General features: G+C 41.6%; 1 protein-coding gene across 3 annotated transcripts in view; it reads right to left on the bottom strand.

Moving 5' to 3' along the window:
* ncapg (non-SMC condensin I complex subunit G) overlaps window positions 1-20,906 on the bottom strand; it is a 90,377-nt gene that overhangs the window by 23,066 nt on the left and 46,405 nt on the right. For all 3 annotated transcript variants that reach the window (XM_033026077.1, XM_033026070.1, XM_033026086.1), the window contains exons 11-16: window positions 19,811-19,900; window positions 18,753-18,932; window positions 11,469-11,579; window positions 6,404-6,523; window positions 4,640-4,879; window positions 1,180-1,361 (exon numbers count right to left, since the gene is read on the bottom strand). In XM_033026077.1, coding sequence (XP_032881968.1) covers window positions 1,180-1,361; window positions 4,640-4,879; window positions 6,404-6,523; window positions 11,469-11,579; window positions 18,753-18,932; window positions 19,811-19,900 — 923 coding nt within the window. The remainder of the gene's footprint in view (window positions 1-1,179; window positions 1,362-4,639; window positions 4,880-6,403; window positions 6,524-11,468; window positions 11,580-18,752; window positions 18,933-19,810; window positions 19,901-20,906) is intronic.

Raw genomic sequence — 20,906 nt, 5'->3', positions numbered from 1 at the left:
AATAAAAATATAACAAGACGTATGGAGGATTGCAAGTCCATCCGGAAGAGAATACTCCTTTTATTCATCCGTACATAAAACTTATACACGTATTGACTATTTTCTGGTGGGCACAAAATCAATACCATTTACAACTTAATCCCAAATATCATAATAGTATTATTTCCAATCATACCCTGCTAACCTTCTCACTAAAACAAGAAGGAATGTACAATAAAAAATCGTTCTGGAGATTTAATCCCCAAATACTAACTGACCCAGATTGCTGTGAATATTTAAAACAACAGATGGAATTCTTTTTTGAGACCAATGATACTCCAGGTATTTCGCCCTCGTTATTATGGGAATCTTTTAAGGCTTTTATTAGAGGCTCTATCATTTCATATCAAGCATATCAAAACAAAAAGAATAGGATGGAACAATTGCAATTAGAAGAAAAGATCAGACAGCTGGACTCGGAAAATGTGACAGATCCGTCTATGGATAAACATAATAAGATAGCAGTATTAAAATTCAAGCTAAATCGAATTCTCTCTGCAAGAGTTATCAGGCTAATTCAAATTACTAATCAAGAAAACTTTGAATTCGGCGACAAACCGCATAAACTACTAGCACGTCAGTTGAGAAAAGTGGAAAAGGATCATACCATTAAAAAAAAAAAAAGCAGATCAGATAAAGGTGAACTGTTCACACTTCCAAAAGATATTGACGAAAGATTTGCCCAATTCTATCAAAATTTATATACATCCAAAACATCACAGAAACGAGAAACATAGAAACATTGTTGTTAATCCCCAAGAATGGTCCACACTCACTACACTGATCAGAGTACAATCAAGCCCTACATCTCAGCATTGAGTGGCCATACCCCACCCAAGACCAGTCCTCACACACCGTTTCACACCGAGCTGTGGTATAATTCAATGCTCGATTCAGATCAGGTATCCTGGCATACCCAGTGCCGTCAGTAATACATCTTTCTTTATACAATGCAATAACAACCACTTTTAAGGCTGATTCAATTAATGCTCTGGTGGTTCCTTGTACTAATGTACAATGTTTTACATTTCATTTTGTTTTCAGTATAACTTCAGTTTTCAATTTTATTGAAATTCTAAAATTTTAAATTCTAAATTTTTCACCTGAAAAAATGTTTGAAACAGCAAATAAATTACAAACCTGTTGGTAAATGCATACAAAGGAAAGAAAACTCCTAGGCAGTGTCGAAGGAAGGTGTCATCTTCAGTCACAGGGTTATACCACAACAAAATAAGCCGGGTAAGGAGCTTGGGACTTGAAAGTCTTCCAGAAAAAAGCAGTTTAGCAAATCCTTCAGCAGCTACAGTCTTCAGTTCTGTTATCTAAATAAAAACAAGTAATTCTGTCATCTGAAACATTAAGGAAGAGAAAGTAGGGAAGGGTATAGGATACTTAACATTTAGAAAGGATTGACAAAATGCTTTAAAAATGAGGGCAGACAGAATACTGAAGGGCAATATTCAATTCAATTCAACTTTAATGTCATTGCACAAATACTGAGTATGGGTACAACGAAATGCAGTTTTGCGTCAGTCCGTAGTAGTGCAATATAGAAATTTTTTTTTAAAAGAGGATACAGAACAATAGAAAATGCAAAATAATTAAACAATGGGGACGGAGGGACCGGAGGAATCTATCGGCGGGACTCCGAGTTCAGCAATGCGATGGTATGATTGTAGAAGCTGTTCCTCATCCTACTGGTACGAGACCTGAGGCTCCTGTACCGCCTCCCTGATGGGAGGAGGGCAAACAGTCCATGATTGGGGTGGGAGGGGTCTTTAATGATCTTCCCAGCTCGTTTCAGACACCGTTTTCGGTGGAGGGCATCCATGGCAGGGAGCGGGGCGCCGATGATGTGCTGCGCGGTTTTCACCACCCGTTGTAGTGCCTTCCTGTCCGCAACAGTGCAGCTGCTGTACCATACCGTGAAGCAGGCGGTCAGGATGCTCTCGATGGTACACCTGTAGAAGTTGGTCAGGATCTGGGGGGACAGGTGGGCTTTCTTGAGCCTCCTCAGGAAGTAAAGGCGTTGCTGTGCCTTTTTGACCAGCTTGGAGGTGTTGAGGGACCAGGACAAATCCTCCGAGATGTGTACCCCGAGGAATTTGTAGCTGGAGACGCGCTCCACCTCAGTCCCGTTTATGTGGATGGGGGTATGTCTGCCCCCTCTGACCTTCCTGAAGTCGACAATAAGTTCCTTCGTCTTCTTGGAGTTGAGGACGAGGTTATTATTGGCACACCAGGTTGTCAGGTGCTGGACCTCCTCTCGGTAGGCTGACTCATCGTTGTCACTGATCAGTCCTACCACCGTGGTGTCGTCAGCGAACTTAATGATGGCGTTGGATCCGTACTTAGGGATGCAGTCGTGGGTGAAGAGGGAGTAGAGGAGAGGGCTGAGCACACAGCCCTGTGGCACGCCGGTGTTCAGTGTTATAGTGGTGGAGTTGAGGTTGTTGACCCTAACAGACTGTGGTCTGTTGGTGAGGAAATCCAGTGTCCAGTTGCAGAGGGAGGTTGAGATGCCAAGCCCGCTGAGTTTGGTGATCAAGCTGGCGGGGATGACAGTATTGAAAGCGGAGCTGAAATCAATGAACAGCAACCTGATGTAGGAGTTGTTGTTGTCCAGGTGGGTCAGGGCAGAGTGTAGGGCCGCCGCTATGGCATCCTCTGTAGACCTGTTGGCCCGGTAGGCAAACTGATGGGGGTCCAGTGTGGGGGGGAGGCTGGCTTTGAGGTGAGCCAAGATCAGCCGCTCAAAGCACTTAGCAATGACAGGGGTGAGTGCCACTGGGCGGAAATCGTTGAGGCTCCCTGTGGCTGACTGTTTGGGCACTGGCACGATGGTTGATGTCTTGAGGCAAGTGGGGACAACACCCTGGCAGATGACAGATGTGAGGAATGATATTATAAATTATTGAAGTGTGAACAAACAATATAATTGGGGGGAAAAGATAACAAGGGGCAAACAAAAACACCGGTGGGAGTTGTTCATTGATCCCGGTGGCAGCGATTATGATGAGAACATATTTGTTTAACAAGCTGAAATAATTTATATCATTAATCAAGACAGAACTGAAGTAGAGAGACTACTGTAAATCCTCAAGATAGTTTGTACCCAAGAATTGGAAAAATAGTTAGGTGCAGACTCAGTGAATAATTAGTTAAAATCAAAAGAAATTCCTTAGATTATGGAGCAATCCAACCAAATAGGATGAAAGCAAATGTAATGTCATTATTCAAGAGATTGGATGAGAGGGGGGGGGGGGGGGGGGGGGGCAAGGATTAAAAAAAATAAGAAACTATATCATTGAATCCAAAAGCAAAATGCTGCAGATTATAGAAATCTTAAGAACAGAAAATGCCTGAAACATCAAGTTCAGAGAGCAGTTAAAGGGAGAAACAGGTTTCAGATTAATGATGTTCAAAAGGGAACTGTACCTTCAGATTAATGATGTTTTGTCAAAACTGGGAAAGTTAGAATCAAACAATTTACATAGAAAAAAGGGTGTGACAGAGAGAACAAAGAGTAAGTTTTGTGATGGGGTGGAAATTAGGAAAGAGTCAGTGATACGCTTGGTGATGGTGCTAGCTGAAAAATGATGGTGAAAATATGTCTGAAAGAAAAAAGGAGGAAAACTGAATGCCGAAAAGATGAGGGACAAGATAAGAATGGCTGATTATCCAAAAGTGCCAAATTCATTTGTTGTGTCCTGAAGCTTGTAATGTGTCAAGTTGCAACAAAAATGACTTTCCCTTAAATTTACATTGAGCTTTACCGAAACGTCGAAGTCCAAAAGCAAAATAGGAGTGGGAGCAGAATGGAGAAAAAGTGAAAGGTGACGGAAAAATCAAGGTCACCCTTGGACCATGAATGGAGGCGTTCTGTCAAGTTAGCATATCATATTACATTGTGACAAATGAATGCAATGTGAATTTGTAGCTGTACAAGTTAAATCAATATTTCATCTGAAAGGAGTGTTCATATCCTTGGACGACATGCAGGATTTGCTTGAGATAGCATCCCAAGAAGGGGAGTAAAGATTGAGAAGTGGATTAAATAACGGCAAAGTGAATTCCATTTGAAATGCTGAAGGAGGGTAGGGAAATATACTTCTGGTAATGATATCTTGGTGGAGAGGTTGGAAATTGCAGAAGATGATTCATTAAATGCAAAATCTGACAAGGAGGAAGGAGGGCAAGATGAAGCATCCTTATTCTGGGAGGGAGAAAAGATTAGTTTAGACATACAGCGTGGAAGACACAAGGACATTTTGTTTAAAAAGAGGATTGTAAATATTTTTAATTCAATAATCGATTTAGCTCTGCATATCAATTAGAAACTGTGATAGATCTATGAGATCAGGTTTACACTCAGGAAAGTGAATTTTAGGTTGGAAAGTTAGCCACATCTTACTAAAATGGTAAAGCAGCCTTCTTATTCTTATTTCTCATTTCTTATTCTTAAAAATATTATAGTAGAAATGGTGCACATCACATTACCTTACATGTTCCTATTTTAAAATGTACTTTCCCATGATCCTTGTCCTTTACCCATCCCAAGTTCCCAAATGCAATATCAAAAGTCACTGGTTATCCTTACCTCACTGTTTAAGTATTCTAGGAGCAGTTTAAGGATACTGTTAACGGTGTCTGTTTCGACAGCAGATTCTGTAAGTTCGGCAGCTGTTGATTTATCAGTTTCATTACCAATCTCCTCGTTTTGTATATCTTGCGATTTGTCATGACCAGGTTTGAAAACCTCAATTCCAAATACTTGCAGAATGTCAAAAACTGCTTGCAATGCACTGATTTTCACCCTGGCCTCATCAAGTTGAGAAATCTATGATATACAAGGAAACTATATGGGTTTAATCAAACAGGAGTAGATCGCTACAGCAAGCTGAATAGTTTGTAACGCACTGTAACACACCAATTTCATGTTGCCTGTGCAACTACATGATTGCTCCTTTCAATCTATGCTACTGCACTTGTTAATGGCTTAACAGCTCAGCAGCAGCTCAATGTTTTGACTGGCAATGACCAGTTAAAGTTAATTTCCACTGCTTAAAGTCAGATTGCATCTATTAAAAGGGAAGTTGCACTGTGGCTACATTGTATTCCGACAGGCATTCTGAATTCATTCTGTCCTGGGGATCCAACAACGAGAACAAGGGCTTGGCGGTTTTCCAATATTGCAACATAACTGTGGCAAAAGGGGGCAAGTTGTTCTGTATTAGCTGAAGTTCACAAAGCCCTCCACATGTGCACAAACGTTCGTTGTATCACAATTAGTCCCTTGGAGAGGTCATCATTCAGCATATGCATTAAGGTGAGTTGGGGGAGTTCGTGGAATGAGAGGGAGATGCTGAAAATCTTGACAATGTCTGTATCCTTATACCAAGTGTTTCTTATATCCTATAACTTTTCATGATTTACAATCCTTCACTGTACACTTATAGTCACTAAATTAGTTACTAACAAACTTAATTTAGATTTTAGCATAGACGCAAGATCAGTATGTAATGAGTCTCTGGACGAGTGGCTTAAAGCTACACCAAAGGAAAGAAAAATCATAGTCGCAGCAGCCCACAAGGCACGCATAAGTTGAATCAAAATGCTTGTAATTTTTATCATACATAGCAAAAAGCCTACAAGCAAAGTCAAGGACCGTTTGGAAATCTTGCAGCTTGAGAGAGGTAAACGATTCTAGCAGACATGAAGACCATGTCACAATGTAGCATTTGAAAGCCAATATATCAGCTTTTCTGTACAAGCCGTGCATCTTATCAAGCAAACTCAGGATCTTGCTAACATAGCTGTGAATTCCAGTTTTCTTTCAGACTTTTCCAGGTGATTTCTTGGATTGCTGAAGCCAGTGGCTCCTTGGATTTTGTATTTGCTGGCCTCTCAGGATTACAACATTTGTGATCAATAAACATATTTCATCAATGTAAATTAAATTCAAAAGTTTAAAAAAAATAGAAACTCTGCAGTCATCTGCTATACTCTTTTCTACTTAATCTATAATAAATGTGGGAAACAAATCATGCTTTGCAAAGATGCCTGGCTGTTCCCAATAAAAATGATGGACAGATTAATAAAGAAACACAAAGGATAGGAAAGTAGAGATCAGAGTAAAAAAAGACACCAAAAAAGACACAGAGCTATTCACAAGATTAAGAAAATTTAAAGAAATGACCGATACAGGACATTCTACCCATCCTTTTATGGTTTTGCTCTTAACATTTTCCTAACATTAGACAACTCCGTCCTGGCAATCTATACAAAACAATAAATTCAGGAATTCACAATCAAGGTACTGAAATGAAAGATTTACTCAAATATAGACCAGTCCATAAATTACCTGCAATAACAGTGGCAGATGTTGAATCGCTAAATCTTTGTTGTGCAATGCTGCTGAACCCAAACATAAGACTGCCAAATTTCTTACAGCAGGATTAACATTTGCAATACTTGGTAGTATCTAAAAGTAAAGAAACATATTGGAGAGTAAAAAAATCGTGAAATAGTTTTACTAAATAGTATTACACAATGCAACTTGTCTACAAGTATTTAGTTAGCTGACATTTAAATTACTGATACCACAAAAATAGCAGAATTGGCACAATCACATACAATCTATCACCCACCTATACACTGGGGTCATTGTATAATGGCCAATTAACTTACCAATGTGCACACCTTTCAAATATTTCCGAGAATTGAGAGCCACAACAGAAATGTAAGCTATTTGTCAGCAACAATTGTTCTGTGCCTGTGTCGCCACCCGCACCCTCCCCACTTCCAAAGATCCAACGCAATTATAATTACAATATGGAGTGGCATTGCCCTATTAATGTGCAGTGCCACACCGCAGACGCAGCTGGCTTCTCATTGCAAGTTTAGTCAAATTTTGGAGAGCTGCTATGGTTTTGGATGAAATTCCTGAGGATGTAGCAGTACCAAACGTGGTGAACAAACAGTTGCTTTATTCAGACATGGCATGGTTGGTGTACATAGTTTGGTCCTCTAACATATTGTCATTGCTGCTGAGCGAGGGTGTTGCCTCGAGCTCAGCTACCTGTCGCCTCTCATGATCTCAAGGTGAGATCTGCTTATGTAGCACGACACTCTCCTTAACCCATGTCAATAGACAATAGACAATAGGTGCAGGAGTAGGCCATTCGGCCCTTCGAGCCAGCACCGCCATTCAATGTGATCATGGCTGATCATCCCCAATCAGTACCCCGTTCCTGCCTTCTCCCCATATCCCCTGACTCCGCTATTTTTAAGAGCCCTATCTAGCTCTCTCTTGAAAGCATCCAGAGAACCTGCCTCCACCGCCTTCTGAGGCAGAGAATTCCACACTCACCACTCTCTGTGAGAAAAAGTGTTTCCTCGTCTCCGTTCTAAAAAAGTCTTTCCTCGCCTCCGTTCTATGACTTCACGTGACAGCCCTCGTAACCACTGACGAGGGTACGACCGTAAGTGGACTGACCATCGACTGACGCCAGAAGGCGAACATTAATAATGTTATACTGTCCCATTTGCCTCTGTACTCCACAATTTGAGATTTGTAATAGAAATGTGCACTTTAACCACATGCGACTTTTTCTATTACAAATCTCAAATTGTGGAGTACAGAGGGAAATAAATAAATGATGGGTCTTTGTCCCAAATATTATGGAGGGCACTGTATGTTTCTATAAGATCCCCTCTCATCCATCTAAATTTCAGTGAATACAAGCCCAGTCGACTTTCTTTCAACATATGTCAATCCCGCCATCCTGGGAATTAACCTGGTGAACCTACGCTGCACTTCCTCAATAACAATAATGTCCTTTCTCAAATTAGGAGACCAAAATTGCACACAATAATAATAATAATAATAATAATACATTTTATTTGTTGGGCGCCTTTCAGACATCTCAAGGACACCTTACATAGATTAACAGGAATATAAACATATAATCAGAGTAAAATAAATAATAAAGACATCACAGAGACACAAACTAAAAACTGTAAAAACTAAATACTCCAAGTGCCGTCTCTCCAGGGCCCTGTACTACTGCAGTAGGACCTCCTTGCTCCGAAACTCAAATCCTCTCGCAATGAAGGTCAACATGCCATTAGCTTTCTTCACTGCCTGCTGCACCTGCATGCTTACTTTCAGTGACTGATATACAAGCACATCCAGGTCTCGTTGCACCTCCCCCTTTCCTAATCTGACACCATTCAGATAATAATCTGCCTTCCTGTTCTTGCCACCAAAGTGGATAACCTCACATTTATCCGCATTATACTGCATCTGCCCACTCACCCAATCTATCCAGGTCACCCTGCAGCCTCATGGCATCCATATCGCAGTTCACACTGCCACCCAGCTTTGTGCCATGCGCAAACTTGGAGATGTCACATTTAATTCCCTCGTCTAAATCGTCAATATATATTGTAAATAACTGGCATCCCAGCACCGAGCCTTGCAGCACCCCACTAGTCACTGCCTGCCATTCTAAAAATGACCCATTAATTCCTACTCAGCTTCCCGTCTACCAACCAGTTCTCCATCCATGTCAGTACTCAACCGCCAATACCATGTGCTCTAATTTTGCACACTAATCTCTTGTGTGGGACCTTGTAAAAGGCTTTTCGAAAGTCCAGATACACATCCACAGGCTCTCCCTTATCCATTGTACTTGTTATATCCTCAAAAATTTCCATAAGATTAGTCAAGCATGATTTCCCCTTCATAAATCCATGCTGACTTTGACCGATCCTGTCACTGCTTTCCAAATGCGCTGCTATAACATCTTTACCATTGACTCAAGCATATTCCCCACTACAGATGTAAGGTTAACTGGTCTAAAATTCCCCATGTTCTCTCTCCCTCCTTTCTTAAAAAGTGGGGTTACATTGACTACACTCCAGTCCACAGGAACTGATCCAGAGTCGAGAGAACATTGGAAAATGATCACCTATGCATCCAGGATTTCTAAGGTCACCTCCTTGAGTACTCTGGGATGTAGACCATCAGGCACTGGGGATTTATCAGCATTCAGTTCCAACAGTTTACCTAACACTATTTCCTGACTCATGTGGATTCCCTTCAAATCCTCCCTCCCACTAGATCCTCGGTCCCCTAGTATTTTTGGGAGATTGTTTGTGTCTTCCTTAATGATGACAGAACCAAAGTACTCATTTAACTGTTCTGCCATTTTGGTTTCCCATTATAAATTCAACTGTCTGATTTGAAGGGACCTACATTTGTCTTCACTGATCTTTTCCCTTTTACATATCTAAAGAAGCTATTAGTCAGTTTTTATATTCCCCGCAGGCTTTCTTTCATGCTCTTTTTTCCCCTCTTAATTAACCCCTTTGTCCTCCTCTGTTGATTTCTAAATTTCTCCCAGTCCTCTGGTTAGCTGCTTCCTCTGGCCAATTTTTCCTTATATTTAACACTATCCTTGATTTCCCTTGTTAGCCACGGTTGAGCCGCCTTACTCGTTTTATTTTTTCGCCAGACAGGGATGAACAATTTTTGGAGTTCATCCATGCAGTCTTTAAATCTTTGCCATTGCATCTCCACCATCACCCTTTAAGTGTAATTCGTCCGTCCATCCTAGCCAATTCCCATCTCATATCTTCAAAGTCTACTTTTTTTTAAAGTTCAGAACCCTACTCTCTGAATTAACCGTGTCACTTTCCATCCTAATGCAGAATTCCACCATATTATGGTCACTGTTGCCCAAGGGGCTATGCACAACAAGATCGCTAACTAATCCTTCCTCATTACATAATACCCAGTCTTGGATGGCCTGTCCTCTAATCGGTTCTTCTACATAACATCTAGATACATTCTAGGAAATCCTCCTCCTCAGCGTTGCTACCAATTTGGTTGGCCCAATCTATATGTAAATTAAAGTCACCCATGATAACTGCTTGGAACTAAAACTGGTGAGTAATATTAACTCATTAACACCACTTGCATCATCTTCCATTAATTAAATAACCGAGAGAAAACTGAGATGGCAGTCATTGGCTACTCTGCATTACTTGCATTTTGTGAACACAACAAAAGTTAACAATTTTTTCTTGTAATAATATTGATGTCAATGTTGTAGTTATAACAGAACACTGTAGAATGGATGTGCTAATTAAGCGTCTTTGATCCTGATGTTGCCAGACCTGTTTCCAGTATTTGCCTTATTTTAGTTGGTAGATACCAAAGATATAAAACACTATTCTCCAGAACCACAACTTGGGTGGTGTAATGACCCGAGTCTTTGTTGTTTCTCGTGCACTCATCTGTTCAAATTGGATAAAAAACAGCTTCTGCAATGGAGATTACTTTGAGACGTCATGATAGTCCATTCACTCAGAACTGTTGGGTAAAAATCTTGCATTTCCCTCCCCTACCCGTGTTGGGATCTGACATCACTGAATCACCACCTCTAGATATTTTGTGGTCCTGCACCATTTACAACAGATTAGATCCATTGTTTGTGGAAGAACCTAGGGAACCACTCTGGTGTAAAGATAGACAGAGTTGACGTGGATAAGCTTTTCCCACTGAGAGTAGGGAAGATTCAAACAAGGGGACATGACTTGAGAATTAAGGGACAGAAGTTTAGGGGTAACATGAGGGGGAACTTCTTTACTCAGAGAGTGGTGGCAGTGTGGAATGAGCTTCCAGTGAAGGTGGTGGAGGCAGGTTCGTTTTTATCATTTAAAAATAAATTGGATAGTTATATGGACGGGAAAGGAATGGAGGGTTATGGTCTGAGCGCAGGTATATGGGACTAGGGGAGAATACGTGTTCGGCACGGACTAGAAGGGTCGAGATGGCCTGTTTCCGTGCTGTAATTGTTATATGGTTATATATGGTTAAAGCAGATTGATGAGAAGATGACTAAATAGTTTTTTCCATTGTTTTGGTGCTCAAATAATCTGCATCAAATTCATTCTGATAGACCACTAATTTATTTCCACTATATATGGTTTTATGTTAGAAGCTTGGTTGAATATGCATCCAAAACTATCGAGGATAAAGAGAGCCACTTTCCCCTCAGCTCGTGATCACTTTCTTGATAGTCTAATAGGTATAAAATGTTGAACTTGCTAGCAATGCCCAAATTTCAAGAGATGCAAGAAACTTAATTTGTCCTGACTGAATTTTAAGTTTTTGGGATAGAACTGATTTAAGCAGATTAAAGTAAATCCCAAATCAGAAAACAAGTTTGAAGCATATCAGAAATTCAAATGTGAATATGGATGTAAGCATTTGTTTTACCACCCACAATCTCCATGAAAAATCTACTTGGCATTGAGAACAAATTACACTTCCTAAACTCTTGCTTCAATCTAAACTATTTGATTTACTCAGACTAGGTTACAGCAAAGAAACCAGATAGTAAATATGAAAATCATACCAAAGCTTCTGTGATTCCATCGAGAGTCGGACCCAAACCCTTTGTAACAGCCATTTGTTTGACAAGCTCATTGCACATGATCAGGCATTTTAACATTGTTTCAGGGTCATCCTTTTTTAAATTAAAAAAAGAGAAAATGTGAAAATGTAGCACAATTTAGAATTCCATGAAACGTCAAAAGATTAGCAGCACGTAGATAATAAACTAGCTTTAAGGTTGATGTGAGGCGATTACAAGACACGAGATATTAAAAAACTTATTTACCTCCACTGTCACTTTTTTGGTTCAACAGCTTGGTTTACCAAATAAACAAAATTACATTTTTAAATCAGATTATAAACTTTATGGTGCTCTTGAGAGAAAAATACAAATATTCTTTCAATCATTATAAAGTAGGTTTTTGCTAAACTTAATGTAGTCATACAGAAGATTTTCAATTATACAATTTAAAGCCAATCTTGTTATATCTGCTAACAATAAGTAGAAATGACTTGTGAGATTCACAAGACCGAAAATTTAATCTCTGAATTAACTGAGAGTCCCTGCAAAGGAACTATTAAACAAAATAGCTGGTGCAGTAATTGGGTGATTCTATGTTAATACGATGACAAGGCAGAAGGACAGTCGAGGGTCCCCTTCAACAATTGATGGAATCGCAACTTTATACTTAGTCATCTGAGTCAAGAATGCGTAATACAAAGAATTAATGCACTAAGTATTCCATTCTGAGCAACAACACGATTGCAAACTTGATGAGCAATAGTTTGGAGTTTTTTTAGGATAGTAACTCATTGCAAATACAAATGTGAAATTTAACTCTGAGAAATGAATGAATGAATGTTTTTAAGTTCCTTGGAACCATCATCTCCAAGGACCTGAAATGGGGTTAGGTCACCATCGACTCCACAGTCAAAAAGGCCCAACAGAGGATGTACTTCCTGAGGCAGCTGAGGAAACACAATTTGTCACAGGCAATGATGGTCCAATTCCATACTGCCGTTGTACAGTCTGTCCTCACTTTCTCCATCATGGTCTTGTTTGGCTCAGCCACCAAGCACGACATCCAGAGGCTGCAGCGAATCGTCCGCTCAGCTGAGAAGGTCATTGGCTACAACCCTCCCTCCAGTGACGAACTGTACACAGCAAGAGCTAGGAAGCAAGCGGGTAAGATCATCTCTGGCCCCTCTCACTCTGGCCACAAACTCTTTGAAACACTTCCCTCTGAAAGGCGACTCCACTGTCAAAATCACTACAGACACATAAAACAACTTTTTTTTCCCATGAGTAGTAGCTCTACTCAATAACCAAAAGTCTGTCGCCTCCTTTTGCTCTGGTATTTTGTTTCATTCACATGTTTAAACTATGTTTATTATTAATGTTTAATGTTTTATGTGTCATTCTTAATCTATATTACTAAAACTAAGATATTGACCACTTTCTGTTCGTGATTTCTGACGTCATTTTTGGCCACCTCGCACAGAGTCCCCCTCTGCCGGATTGGACCGGAGGATATTTCCCATCGTTGAAAAATCAGAGTTATTAATGTTTTTTAAAATGTCGCCATTCTCTCTGCTGCCCCCGCTGGCGGCAGGGGGGGAGGGACTATAAAACCCGGTAGTGTCGTGCCTCACTCAGTCTCTGCGAGATAGAGGAAGCGATAGGGTCACGGCTCCCTGAGCTGCGAATAACAGTGAACGCACATCTACTCGACAGTGAGTCTCCTTGATGTGGTTGTAAAGTGTTCGCCAAATTGTCTTGGCTTTTTAAAAGTTTTCAGAAAATGGATTGGATTTAAAGTGTTTGCCAAATTGTCTGCCTTGGTTTTTTAAATCGTTGCAACAGTTTTCGGATGGGTAAAGCATGCATAAACATTTTATTAGATCGGGACTGTGTTTAATTGCAAAATTGGCGCTCATTCCATTAGTGGCAAGATGACGCCGATGGCGTCATTTCCGGTTAGCGGCAAGATGGCGCTGAGTGTGTCATTTCCGGTTCATGGCATGATGGCGCAGACTGCAGAAGGCACAGTGAAGACGTTGTTGAATAATTCAAGAGAGCTTACTGCTCTGTCTATGGTGAGTGTGTTTGTTGGACATTGTTTAAAGCATGTTTTCGCTTCAGCAGCTGCAGCTTCTACAGGAGGCTTTAAACATTTGAATCATTCGGTTTACACACTGTATGTTTACCACGTTCTGAAGTAACTTGGCATTTTAGTATTGAGTGTGGGTGAGTGAGTGAGTGAGCAGAAAATGTATTGGTTGTAAAGTGTTTGCAAAATTGTTTGTCTTTGCTTTTAAAATGTTTTCAGAAAATGTATTGGTTGTAAAGTGTTTGCCAAAATGTCTTGGCTTTTAAAAAGCTTTCAGAAAATGTATTGGTTGTAAAGTGTTAGCAAAATTGCCTTGGCTTTTAAAAAGTTTTCAGAAAATGTATTGGTTGTAAAGTGTTAGCCAAATTGTTTGTCTTGGCTTTATAAATGGTTGCAACAGTTTTTGGATGGATAAAGCGTGAATAAACATTTTATTAGATCAGGACTGTTTAATTGCAAAATTGGTGCTCATTCCATGACTTTCGCTTAGTGGCAAGATGGCGGCGATGACGCAATTTCCGGGTTGCAGCAAGCTGGCGCTGAGTGCGTCATTTGCGATTCGTGGCAAGAAGCGGGAGGGTGACGTCAAGATGGCGCTGAGTGCAGAAGACGCCGTTGAATAATTCTAGAGAGCTAACTGCTCTGCCTATGGTGAGTGTGTTTGTTGGACGTTATTTAAAGCACGTTTTTGCTTCAGTAGCAGCAGCCTCTACAGGAGGATTTAAACGTTTGAATCATTCGGTTTACACACTATATGTTTACCACATTCTGAAGTTACTTGGCATTTTAGTATAGTTTAGTGAGAGTGTGTGTGACAGTGTGTGTCTGAGAGTCTGTGTGTGTATAGGGTGGTCGCACGTAAGGTCACCGGGTCAAAGGGCTTGACGCACGGAGCCGCTCAATCCATCTGGAGGACATCGCAGCTTCCGGTCTATGTTGTTAATACACTAAACGCGTACTTTCCTACCTGTTAAAAACCGCCAAAATGGTGATTTTTTTGCTCTGTAAATGATTGTGGAAGTCGGGGTAACTGTGAGAGACATCTATCCTACTTCAGAATTCCAAAAGTGAAGAGAAATTAAGGTAAAGAGAAGCGAGAGCTGAAGGGACAACAACAGCTAAAGTGCTTGGCAAACATTGTGCAAATATCGAGATTGAAAATATTGGGAATTATCGCCTTTGCTCACTGCATTTCATCAACAGTAAGGCATTATTTGTGTTTTTTCTTGATTCCTTTGGTATCTAAAAAGTTTCAGAAGTGATAAATCTGGCTGTAAAATTTAAAAATCGCCCATGGTTCTGAAGTGAATTTTTACATGCAAAAAGAAAATGCTTCTGAAGCTAAATTTATCATTATAAAAATCTCCAGACTTACGAGTGGTGTGTGGGAAAGTAAGTTTTCTATCATTATGCTATTGAGATGTATATTTTGGCAAATAATAAAATGCCCTGACAGCTTAAACATCCACTCCCTTTCAATAGGATATTGTCAATATGCTGAGGTTGATTATGTCCAATTAACAGCTAACTAATATGCCATTCCTTGGCTTGCATCTGAGTAAAATTTAATTCAAAACCATGTATGGTTTGCGATTTTTTTAAATTATAAATTTTGCTTCAGAGGCGTTTTCATTTTTTATGTAAAAACCCATTTGAGAACCAAGGGCGATTTAAAAATTTTACAGCCAGATTTTTAGATGCCAAAGGAATCAAGAAAAAACACAAATAATGCCTTACTGTTTGAAATGCAGTGAGCAAATGCGATAATTCCCAATATTTTCAATCTCGACATGTGCTTGGCCAATGTTAGCCAAGCACTTTAGCTGTTGTTGTCCCTTCAGCTGTCGCTTCTATCTAGTCATTTCTCCTCACTGTTGGAATTCTGAAGTAGGATAAATATCTCTCACGCTTATCCCGATTTCCATAATTAGTTACAGCACAAAAATTGACCATTTCGGTGGGTTTTAATGGGCCCGCTATGCTGGAAACAATGGTAAGTGCTTACCTGCAGTTCATTGCGTGTACTCCAGTTGGCGTAGCGTAGCAACAGTATGGGTCACGGGTCGTGACCCGACTGCCGTGCAACCTCCCTATATATGTGTGTTTGTGCGCGAGTCTGTGTGTGTGCGCGCGAGAGTCTGTGTTTGTGCGCGCGAGAGTCTGTGTGTGCGCAAGTCTGTGTGTGCGTGTGTGCGAGTCTGTGTGTGCTTGTGTGTGCGTGTGCATTTGTGTGCGAGAGTCTGTGTGTGCGTGCGCGAGAGTCTGTGTGTGTGTGCGCGCGTCTGTGTGTGAGTGCGCCGGCGCACGAGTCTGTGCGTGAGTGTGTGTGATCAACAAATAGTACAAATAATATAGTCTTTCGTAGTTCAGAGTTTATTCGTTATGTTTAATAGCCTGATGGCTGTCAGGAAGAATCTGTTTCTTAATGTGGATGTTACAGTTTTCAGTTTACAAAAGTCGGAGTGACTCCAGAAGTCGGGCATAAGTCAGTCAGTCCACAATCCGTGATTCAGTCTGTTAGTCCAGAGGCCATGAGTGAGTGAGGACTGCCCCCCCTTCTCTCCATCAGCCCACGAGAGCCCCCTCCCTCGGCTGCAGGACATTTACCAAAACCAAGAAATGGAAGGATGCACTTTGATGATGACAATCCAGAATTGCTGCAGGAATTGCTATACGATAGAACTGAACAGCAATTTGTTGAGAATGGGCATCTGCTGAATGCTGAGCAGAGAGCAGGGTATGCACTCAATTTAACAGAATGTGAAGACATTCCCCTTCAGCAGACCCAATTCTCCATTCAATCATGTTTTGCTATGACGATCCATAAAGCACAAGGACAAACAATGCAGAAGGTGTTGATCTACCTCGACAAACCGGTATTTAGCATGGAAAACTATATGTCTCTTAGCCGAGGAAAGATGAAACGAAATGTCAAAGTTTTCCTGAAGGATGGAACATCGACCAAGAATATTGTCATTAAAAGCGTGCTTCGTTGAATGATGACTTCTGAGATAAATTCTCAGATTTTGTTTGTTAAACCTTGACCGCTGAATCTCTCTATATTTAAATTGTCTCTTTTTTTTATCAACAGCAGAGACATAAAGACGCAGAGAGCAGCAACAAGAGACACAACAAGAAAGAACAATAATTCTCACCGTTAACATTTAAATTGTTCTTATATTTTAAGTCATTCACATTTTAAACTTTAATAAATCCTTTTTCCACTTTTCATGCCTGTGTGTTCTTCATCACAAAGGGAACCTAATGGGCGGGAATGGATGCTCTGTGGGAGAACCATTAAGAGTGCATGGTGGGAAGTTGTGGGGAGATGGACTGAATGCATCGGGGCAGAGGGGAATGGCAAGGAGCAGAGTGGGGAGTGAAGGGAGGAGGGGTGACTGAGTGAACTGCCAGCGTACCAGGCGTGAGTGACTGCACTGCCAGCCCACCAGCCGTGAGTGACTGAACTGACAGCCCACCTGCTGTCAGTGACTGAACTGCCAACCCACCAGCCATGAGTGACTGCACTGCCAGCCCACGAGCTGTAAGGGAACTGCCAGCCCACCAGCTGTAAGTGACCGAACTGCCAGCCCACCAGCCATGAGTGACTGCACTGCCAGCCCACCAGCCGTGAGTGACTGCACTACGAGCCCACCAGCCGTGAGTGACTGCACTGCGAGCCCACCAGCCGTGAGTGACTGCACTGCCAGCCCACCAGCCGTGAGTGACTGCACTGCCAGCCCACCAGTCGTGAGTGACTGCACTGCCAGCCCACCAGCCTTGAGTAAGTGAACTGCCAGCCCACCAGCTGTGACTGCACTGCCTGCCCTCCAGCCGCGAGTGACTGCACTGCCAACCCTCCAGCCGGGAGTGACTGCACTGCCAGCCCTCCAGCCATGAGTAAGTGAACTGCCAGCCCACCAGCCGTGTGACTGAACTGTCAGCCCAATAATCCATTCAGTCCACCCTCTCCCCCTTCTCTCTGACAGTCTATCACCTGTTTTGGGCAGAATTTCTGGCAGTTTCTCAGCTACCAGCCTGCCAGGTCTCAGTGACTGTACTGCCAGGCCTCAGTGACTGAGCTGCCAGCCCAAGAATCCATTCGGCCCACAATGTAGTTTTTGTTATTTTTTGTTGGGGTATGTGTGTGGGGGGGTGGGGGTGGTGTGGGGGGGAGGGGGTAACTTTTAAATCTCTCCCTGCACGGGAGACCCGACCTCTTCTTTGTCGGGTCTCCGTTGTCGTTGGGGCTGCAACGAGGAGCGGCCTCCAACAGGAAGACCGGGGGCTGTGGTGCCGACTACTCACCTCACCGTCGCGGAGCTGGCCGAGTCCAGAGCGGGTGGAGCGGTGGTGGACGCTGCTGCGACCCGACCCCCGGAGGTTCGGAGGCTGCAACTGCGGGTTTGGCAGACAGTGACACCGGGAGCCCGCGGGTCCCTGGAGGGAGACCGCTTTTCGGGGCTTCCGCAACGGCGACTTCTCCCGCCCGAGTTGCGGGGTTGAAGAGCTCCTGGAGCGGGGCCTTACAGCATCGCCCCGCGCGGCTTGGAATGGCTGCGGGATTGCGAGCGCGCGCCGGGGGCTCTAACACCAAGATCCGGTGCGTGACCTTGCATCACCCGGCGTGGCTTTAATGGCCACGGGACAATCGCCATCGCCCGCCGGGGGCTTTGACTTTGACTTTGACATCGGGGGGGGGGGGGGGGGGGAGTGCAGTGGAGAGAGAAGTTTTTTTGGCCTTCCTTCACAGCAATGTGATGGATGTTTATGTAAATTATGTTGTGTCTTGGGTCTATTTGTTTGTAATGTATGGCTGCAGAAACGACATTTCGTTTGGACCTCAAGGGGTCCAAATGACAATAAATTGAATTGTATTGTTGTATTGTATTGTATTGTATGTCCATACTAGCCCTCTGGAAACCAGTCCCTTCGGCCCACAACACCCATACTAGCACAACTGAAAGCCCCCCACCCACTGGCCAGCAATATTGGAATTGGTGGAGGTGGAATATTGCGTTGGGTGACCAGCCATCCCGTGTGATGCTGGGACCCAATGGGTCCCACATAGTCTAGTTGTTACTGTATGTCGTGTTGTTACTTGCGAGCAGAGCACCAAGGCAAATTCCTTGTATGTGTACGTACCTGGCCAATAAACTTATTCATAAGTTAAGCTTTCTGTAAAATAAAAGTACCTTTTCAATGAAATTTTCTTTAACTTCTGGTTGTTCAGTTGCCTTAATCATTTCAGTTTTGAAGTTTTCCAATTCCTCAATTTTCTGCTTCAGCTTTGAGGCAGCAATGAAATCCTGGCTAGCTATACTCTCCTCCAGTGCTTGTTTTGCTTCTATCAGTTGAACTTTAATACTAGCAAGCTGCGGAAGTAGAAATAGAATATTGTTGTATTAACATAGTAATGCCCAGAAATTCATAACAGTGAGCTAATATTCGCAGTTGGGATGAGCCATCACTCTCGCTCTTGTGTATCAAAATCTATGCAAATATTTTATGACGATCAAACAGGCAGATTAACAGCAGAGCCAAAAAGTTAGATTTGCATTCTGGAAAATGCTTAGAATTCTTCCAAGCGTCCACAATAATCAGAAACATTCTAAAACTATTAAACATAAAATAAAAAGTGTTATATATAAATTTAAAATCACTTAAACACTCTTAAACAATTAAAAATATTATGCAATCACCAAATTTTAAAAAAACATTGCCTTCATTGCCCTTTCCCTCAGTCATTCCTTTCCATTGAAATGATAGGCTTGGATTCAGCATGCAGATTTCTTAATATAACTGCTGTGAATTTCACAATGTTTGTATTTCACTACTCGATTTCCACCTTAAGTGCAGCCAGGAAAATGATAGTGGAACTTGGCTAATAAATTCAGAACTTGTGCACTGGAGAGTGAACACTGGAAGTGTGGGGGAGAACTGCCAGCATTTCCAAGCAAGTCCCATGCCTTTTTACAGTTGTAACTGCTCAGGCCATGGTTACAAATCAGAAGTATAATTTTAACACTTTGAATTGGCATCTCAAAAGCAACCTTCCAAATCACTAAGATATAAAAGTCTTTATCCAGTTTTCCAATTTTGCAATTTATTACTTCACTTTTAATTAATTCAATGGTGTGTACAATAAAAATATTCCTCATGTCCATCAAATCTCCAAAATATTAATATTGTTTTTAAATGGTACATGGTTACAAATTATGCCTAGCCAAAATAGTCACTAGCCTAGGTATACCTTGACTTGCCTCCTCCTTTCTTCATCAGCATTCTCTGGCACATCAACATGAACAGTTGGCACTCGGATATCTGATATTATTTCTGCAACCTGCAATATTAAATCAAATAATAACAATAATTGAAGAGTCATTTTGGCTAGAAGAACAAGAAGGTGCAATGTAAACCAGAGGGCACAATTCTAAATGGTGTACAAGAAACATCCAGGAGTACGTTAATTTGTTGAATGGGCTAAGAACAGCCGAGAAAGTGGTTTAAAAAGCATACAGGATAAATGTGCTTTATTATTTTGAAGTTAAAAGTATAAGAGCAGAAACGGAATAACTTTTTAAAACACTGGTTTAATACGAATTGAACAATTTCTGGATATCACACTTTACAAAAGGTTCACTCAAATCATTTAAGGTATGAGGGACATTAATTATGTGGATGGGCTAGAGAAGCTGGGGTTATTCTCCTTGCATTGGAGAAGGTTGCAAGGAGATCTCATGAAGGGAATACACAGAATAGACTGTATAACTGTTTCTGTTGTTGGAGTTTTCAAAAACTAGGGGGCATAGAATAAGGGTGCAAGAAAAAAAGCTGCTGTAGAAACTCAGCAGGTCATTCAGCAAAGGGATAATCAATGTTGCAGGTTGAGACCCTGCAACAGGGATTTGATGAAGGCAAATCATGATTAATTTGATGACATTCTGATGCAGGGTCTCCAACTGAAGCATCGGCTATCCCTTTGCCTCCATAGATACTGCCTGGCCTGCAGAGTTTCACCAGCAATTTGGTTTTAGCTCCAGTTCCAGCACTGCAGTTTCTTGAATTAAGAATCTAGAATTAAGAAGATTGCCCAAAAATGACAAGTATTTTTTTTAAAGTTAGCCGTCTGAGGCAAAAATAAACTGATAGACTGTAATGGAGGCAGATTTGATTGCAGAATCGAAAGGAGGCTGGGTACGTATTTGAAAAGAAAGAATCGGCAGAGTTATGGGGTGAAGGCAAAAAAGTGGAACAAGCTGAGCAAGTACAGACTTGACAGCTTGAATATCCAACTTTTATGTTACAACCATTCTGTTGCTCTGTGAGTTAATTCTGAGTCTCTCTCA

Source organism: Amblyraja radiata, chromosome 1 (genome assembly GCF_010909765.2).
Source record: "Amblyraja radiata isolate CabotCenter1 chromosome 1, sAmbRad1.1.pri, whole genome shotgun sequence".
Lineage (NCBI taxonomy): Eukaryota > Metazoa > Chordata > Chondrichthyes > Rajiformes > Rajidae > Amblyraja > Amblyraja radiata.
The sequence above is the reverse complement of the archived record's forward strand: the minus strand, read 5'-3'. Positions and strand labels throughout refer to the sequence as shown.